We start from the raw sequence: 6,558 nt of genomic DNA, 5'->3' as shown, positions 1-6,558 counted from the left end.
AGTGTAGCTCAATTGATTAGACTCTAGGTTTGTTCCCTAGAGGTTATTAATTCGAGTCCCACAAATCTCAGGGCTACTGAAAATTTATATAGTTGTTATCTTTAGGGTTCGTCAGATTAGTTGAGATGAGCACAACTGAACTAAATATTCACATTAATTAAAAATAACAAAAAATAGTTAATTAAATAAGATTAGTGAACACTAGCCAAATTCACTTAACCCATGTTTTTTTTAGGCGTCTCTTTCTGTCAAAATCTTTTTTTCTCATCTCTGAAAAGTGAAGGAGCTAAAGTAAAGACCAAATACTTTATCATCTCCAAAATCTCTCTCTCTCTAAAGCTTTCACACGAAATCTCCTTCTCTGTTGTTTTCTATAGCAGCCTTAAAACACCTTTCATTTCTGATCTTCGTTTAGTTTTCAGTGTTCGAGATTCAACTTTGACCATTAGATCATAGATCATCAGTCGGCCGGTTGCTTTGGTTTCTGTGGTGTTTTTTTATTTAAATGTTGTAAACTAACTTGTTTTACAGTGGTGCTCTGGGTTTAATCATTGAGTTCTTCGGTTATTGTGAGATTTTAGTCAGATAAGGGACTCTCGGTAGAGATGTTAGGTAAGTTAAAAAACACCCAACAAGAAAAAAGAGTTCCATTGACTGGTAGCTGAGAGAGAGAGAGAGAAAAAAAAGAAAAACCAAACCCTAGAAAGTAGAAAAAGAGAAACTTGTCTCTCTTTCAAATTCTTAACGAGTTATAAATGCTATAGATTTTTGCCTTCGTGTTTTTTCAGGGGTTTCAAGTAGGAATCATGCCTATTGATTTAGATAATTCCCCAGCTGCTTCTGGTGAAGCTAGTGTCTCTTCCTCTGGTTACCAACCACCACAACAACAAACACCGTCCAAGGCAGTTGCTATCGCCAAGAAAAAACGCAACCTCCCTGGAATGCCAGGTAAAGAAAAGAGCTTGAAGCTTTATCAGTTTTGGGTTAATTAAAGTTAATTGATTTCTGTTTTTTTTTTTTTTAATTTCTAGTAGATCCAGAAGCAGAGGTGATAGCCTTATCGCCAAAGACCCTTTTAGCTACAAATCGATTTGTATGTGAAATATGCAACAAAGGGTTTCAAAGAGACCAAAACTTGCAACTTCATCGACGAGGACATAACCTACCATGGAAATTAAGGCAAAGATCAAGTAAAGAAGTGAGGAAGAGAGTTTATGTATGTCCAGAACCAACTTGTGTACACCATGATCCATCAAGAGCTCTTGGCGATCTTACAGGAATAAAGAAGCATTTTTGCAGAAAACATGGGGAAAAGAAGTGGAAATGCGATAAATGTTCGAAGAAGTATGCTGTTCAGTCTGACTGGAAGGCTCACTCAAAGATTTGTGGTACTAGAGAGTATAAATGTGATTGTGGTACCCTGTTTTCAAGGTAATATTGGCATCAAATCTTTGTTCTTGATGTGATTTTTGGTGGGTTTGTTTGGATTTTGAAGTTTTGTTGTTTTGGTTGGTTTATGAAGGAGGGATAGCTTTATTACACACAGAGCATTTTGTGATGCATTGGCGGACGAGAGTGCTAGAGCTCAAACTCAGACTCCGAACCCAAACCCAAATCATAATCCGGAATCTGACCCGAAAGTGCAAGTTGATGCATCTCCACCACCAGCACCGCTACCACCACCAGTGGCCCCAGATTTAGGTCCCGGTCTGAGTCAGGCTCCACCAGGGCTAGCTCAGTCAACTGGGATGACACCATCTCCAGTCTTGGCAATTCAGAGTCCAGGTAAAAAAATTTGGAGCTAAATTTGTAAACTTTCAAATATTCTGTAACTTTTGTCGGTTTTGGAGTTTTGTCTTAATCAAAAGAAAATCCTTGTGTTGTTTGTTGTCATCTCTCTTTGTCGTTCTTTAGATCTTGGAGTTTAGTTGTTTTTTGTCTTCTACTGATGTTTGTTGTTATGTTAAGTTAAATGGCACTGAATAGATTTGTAGCGCTAAGAAAGGAAGAAAAATAAGGTATTGAAAATAATTTTGAGATTCAGCTTGTGCAATCTCTGGCAAAGAACTCAAGTGATTCAAAAGCTAAAAAGGAAAGAGATTTGGGTTTAGTTTAGATAAAGGGAACAATTATTGATTCTTTGCCTTCTCTTCTAAAGTTCTTCATAAAGAAAGGCTTTACTTTCCATGTTTGTATGTAAGTGCCCCCCATTTAATGTCTTCTTTATTTCCTTTAATCTTTTCAATTTGACATCATACAGAGTTACCAGATAATCCTACACAAATTATAGAAGAAGCACTGGCACGGGCACCTATGCCGGCCACAGTAACTGCTGGGTTCAATGGAAGCTGCAGCAGTAGCACTAGCTCAAGCAGCAATGGCAGCAGCACCAGTAGCGTGTTTGCTAGTTTATTTGCTTCCTCAACTGCTTCAGGAAGCTTGCAGACACCTCAGACTCCTGCTTTTACTGATCTAATCCATGCAATGGCCCATCCCAATCGCCCAACAGACCTTGCTCCATCATCTTCAGCTGAACCTATTTCTCTGTGTCTCTCCACTAATCATGGGTCATCAATTTTTGGCACCGCAGGGCAAGAACGTAGGCAATATGCACCACCACCACAGCCAGCTATATCCGCTACTGCACTGTTACAGAAAGCTGCTCAAATGGGAGCTGCCGCTACAAATGCATCATTGCTTCGTGGGCTTGGGATTGTGTCATCTTCTCCATCATCTGCCCAGCAAGACAACACGCAATGGGGTCATAGGCAAATGGAGCCTGAAAATGCCTCACTTGCTGCAGGGCTTGGACTTGCCCTGCCTTGTGATGGAGGTTCTGGATTGAATGAATTGATGATGGGAACTCCTTCCATATTTGGCCCGAAGCATGCAACTCTTGATTTTCTTGAACTTGGGATGGCTGCTGGTGGGAGCCCTAGTGGTGGTCTATCAGCACTCATTACATCTATTGGTGGTGGTCTTGATGTGGCTGCAGGAGCAGCTTCTTTTGGAGGTGGAGAGTTTTCTGGCAAAGACATGGGAAGGAGCTGATGACATTTTAAAGCAAGGAACTATACTTCTCCATTTTACTTGGGGAATTTAGTTGCATTTGTACAGAGTTTTGTCCCAGGGCAACTGATTTTTCTCGGGGAAGGATGAAAAGATAAAATCTTGCGGAAGACATTGCTCTAATGGAGGCGAGGATCAACCCCCATTTAATTGTTTTGCTGCCTTGGTTGTAGATATTTGGCCAAGAATTAAGGGACCCCCTTGGCTTCCTGATTAATGTAATTTAAGGCGGGGGTTGAAAATTTGAACCGTAGCTTTGTTTTTAGCAGTAAACTTGGGGATACATTTCTCCATCCACTACTCTAATTTATTGCTTGAAAACATAATAAAACAGATGCAATTTCAAAATTTGATTAGCAGCTGCGCACTTGGAAGGATGAGCGGTACGAATTTGTGGCTGCGACGTGGAATTAGTCATCTTGCTGCCGATGATGAAAATAGCTTAGGATATATTTTGTAGTTGTGTTGTGTTAAGATCTTGCTTCTGTATATGAAAATAAATCTTGTCGCTAATGGTTAAGGAGATGATTTGTATTTGCGAGGGTATTTTGATAGGGCATTTTGAAAGAACGAGTAAAGTGGGTGATAAATTGCAACCCATAGCATAAATCCCTTGAGAAGAGAGGGAAAACAAGATGATCATGAGCAACTATCGAACTGTCGGGATAACTTTTAATGAAGTTTTAAATATTTAAATACAGCTTATTTCCATTGCTAGACTTGTGCTTTTTGGTAAAGTCTTTCGAATTGAGCTGATTTTCTAATTTTGGTGGCAATCTTTTCTCTTCTTTTTTCTCTTCAGTGATCTGATTCATTGCATGGTTAATCCTAGGATTTCAAGCACTAAAAGCCAATACACAGGCCAACAAATAGATACCTGACAAGAAGAGACTTCAGCTAAACTAGTTACACCTGCATGAACATCACATGATAGAAACCAAAAGCCCATCTGGTATTAGGGCGTGTTTGGTATTGTGGTAGTTTTTGTGGTTGTGGTGTAAAAAAAGCAGTTTAATAAAAAGTACTTTTTGTGAGGTTGATTTTAAAAAAAACTGGTGTTTAGTTAAAACTGTGGTTGAAGTTGTGGTTTTCAAAAAAGCAGTTTCTTGTGTTTGGTTAAAATATTGTGGTTGAAATTATGGTAGAAAAAAAAACAATTTTGTGTTTGGTAAAATTGTGGTTAAAAAAAAATATGTTCTTGTTTTTTGTTAATATGCTTTGTATTTTATATTTGATTTGAATTAATTAAAATGACATAGATAAACGCATATATATAATTCCAAAACATAGGTGTTTTGTAATTATGATTACATAACAAAATGGAAAATCCTCATACATTAATGTACTCCTTTATTGTTCCATTAAACTATTTGCAATTCCATCGCGTATAAAATCCATACGTGAAGGCCTCTGTGAGCCTTGAACGGCCGAAGCCTGAACAATATCAGGTAAAAAGTCATCTGGAATTAAATTGGGGTTGTGATCATACTCGGAAAAAACTGCATCATCTTGCGAACTCCTTCTAATATAGTTATGTAGTGCCATTGATGTAACTACAATCTCAACTTGTGTCTTGTATGGATAAGCAGGCATGTTTTGCAAAATTTTCCACCTCTGTTTCCATACCCCAAAAGAACGTTCGATCACATTACGTAGCGATGAGTGTGCACGATTAAACACTTCTTTCCGACCACTTGGTTGTCCACGACGCCTAAATTCTTGGAAGTGATACCTCTCGCCTTTATAGGGACCCAAATATCCATACTCGTTTGGATATCCAGCATCAACCAAATAGTATTTGTCTGCAAAAAATAACATGTAATTTTAAACAAAACTGGAAAAAAATTATATTCCTTCAATTACCAAATCTTCAATTTAGTCAAAATCACAACCTTCCGGAGGTTTTGGAAATTTGATATTGCTACTGTCAATAGCCTCAAGAAAAATACGCGTATCGTGTGCACTGCCTTCCCATCCTGCCCACACGAACATGAATTGCATGTCGAAACTACAAGCAGCCATGACATTTTGTGTTGGTACACCTTTTCGTCCAATAAATGGAATTTGATTTGCAGATGGTATGCAGGCACGAACATGTGTTCCATCAATTGCACCGACACAATTCTACATGCCACAAAAACATTTATAATACTCATAAACATTTATAACATATTTCATACTCCTCTGAACAACTTAATTAAACTAGTTAATTATAAAAAAAAATTCATCTTACCTTGAAATGTGGCATAAATCTTGGATTCATAGCAATTTCTCTTGGTGTGCTCGTAAATTGTGGATCTACTGGTTTTATGACTTCCACAGCAAACAAACGTAATGATTTAAGCACTTCTTTAAAACATCTACTAATAGTTTCACCTGAATGCTGGAATCTTTCCTGCACTTGTCTATTTGACGCCCCAACTGCTATTGTAAATAAAAACATTGCCACCTTTTCAATAACGCTCATTCTTCTTGACGGTTTTAAGCCATGGTGCGTTTCTAATTCGGTGCACAAACTCAACAAAGTGGTTGCGTCCATCCTGAACATGTTAACACTTCGTTTTCAATGATCTCTTAAAACCTCCGACAACCAACGCATCCCTGTGTTATAGGAAACCATACATAGTTCTTTATACATATAATTAATATAATACGTGTTTATAGCTCCAGCTATGCATATAATTAATTTTTTCCTATCAAAATGCCTCCTTATAATAAATGCTTCGTCACCATCACTATCATCGTCAACGTCGTCGTCATCATCATCGTCATTACTGTCGTCGGAGTCGTTTCCATTACTATCATCTCCGGCACCATCAACTGAAGCACCACTACCTTCACAACTAGGATAATTAATTTGGTCTACAATGCGGTTCATTACATTATCATAATTACCATCGAAATCTTCATTAAATATGTCATTAAATCGTGGATCATCCATAACTTCAATTACATGTAAACAAGAAAAAACTTATATTTTGTTAATAAAAAACTTTAAATAATTAAATATCATTCAATAAAAAAACTATCAAAGAGTTGGTGCGACATAAGTTTTTTCCATACCTGTAAAGCCAACAAAAAAGGAGTATTCTACTTGCTTGTATAAAATGCAGCTGAGAGGTTTGAGAAGCTTGTTATGAAGAAAGCTACTTCAGTGAAAAATATGATGCAAACATTCCTCTTTATATAGAAAAATTTCAATGCTCTTTACGTCTATTTTATAATTTTTTAGCTTTCAACATAAGTACATTCACATGTATGTATATGCTGTAAAAGTAGCATATAATGTTACTTTTACAGCTCATATATGTACACCATCCTGACATGTAGTCTTTCACACCAGAGTTAAAATTAATAAAAACAGAGTTAAAAGTTAAAAACCAGCAGCAAGACCAAGCTTTCAGAAAAGGAAGAAACACCAACAACATTAGTCCCATCAGACCTCACGGCAACAAAGAAAAAAACATCAACAGTAACTGCAAAAGGGGT

General features: G+C 37.3%; 1 protein-coding gene across 2 annotated transcripts; it reads left to right on the top strand.

The window, feature by feature from the left end:
- The first annotated feature begins 244 nt into the window (after positions 1-244).
- LOC133693257 (zinc finger protein GAI-ASSOCIATED FACTOR 1-like) lies at positions 245-3,417 on the top strand. Of its 2 annotated transcripts, none has more exons than XM_062114439.1 (4): positions 245-948; positions 1,032-1,431; positions 1,523-1,785; positions 2,261-3,417. In XM_062114439.1, exons 1-4 carry the CDS (start codon positions 807-809, stop codon positions 3,049-3,051), a joined length of 1,596 nt encoding a protein of 531 aa, XP_061970423.1. In that variant the 5' UTR covers positions 245-806; the 3' UTR covers positions 3,052-3,417. The 2 variants fall into 2 exon arrangements, with proteins under 2 accessions (XP_061970423.1, XP_061970424.1); XM_062114440.1 differs by having other exon boundaries at positions 246-948; positions 1,035-1,431.
- Positions 3,418-6,558: the final 3,141 nt, after the last annotated feature.

The sequence above is a fragment of the Populus nigra genome, chromosome 5 (assembly GCF_951802175.1).
Source record: "Populus nigra chromosome 5, ddPopNigr1.1, whole genome shotgun sequence".
Lineage (NCBI taxonomy): Eukaryota > Viridiplantae > Streptophyta > Magnoliopsida > Malpighiales > Salicaceae > Populus > Populus nigra.
This window is presented reverse-complemented; position numbering and strand designations above follow the sequence as displayed.

Coding starts and splice junctions, on each gene's coding strand:
- LOC133693257 (XM_062114439.1), top strand. CDS start 807: ATGCCTATTGATTTAGATAATTCCCCAGCTGCTTCTGGTGAAGCTAGT. Junction 949..1,031: donor CAACCTCCCTGGAATGCCAG/GTAAAGAAAAGA, acceptor TTTAATTTCTAG/TAGATCCAGAAGCAGAGGTG. Junction 1,786..2,260: donor CTTGGCAATTCAGAGTCCAG/GTAAAAAAATTT, acceptor GACATCATACAG/AGTTACCAGATAATCCTACA.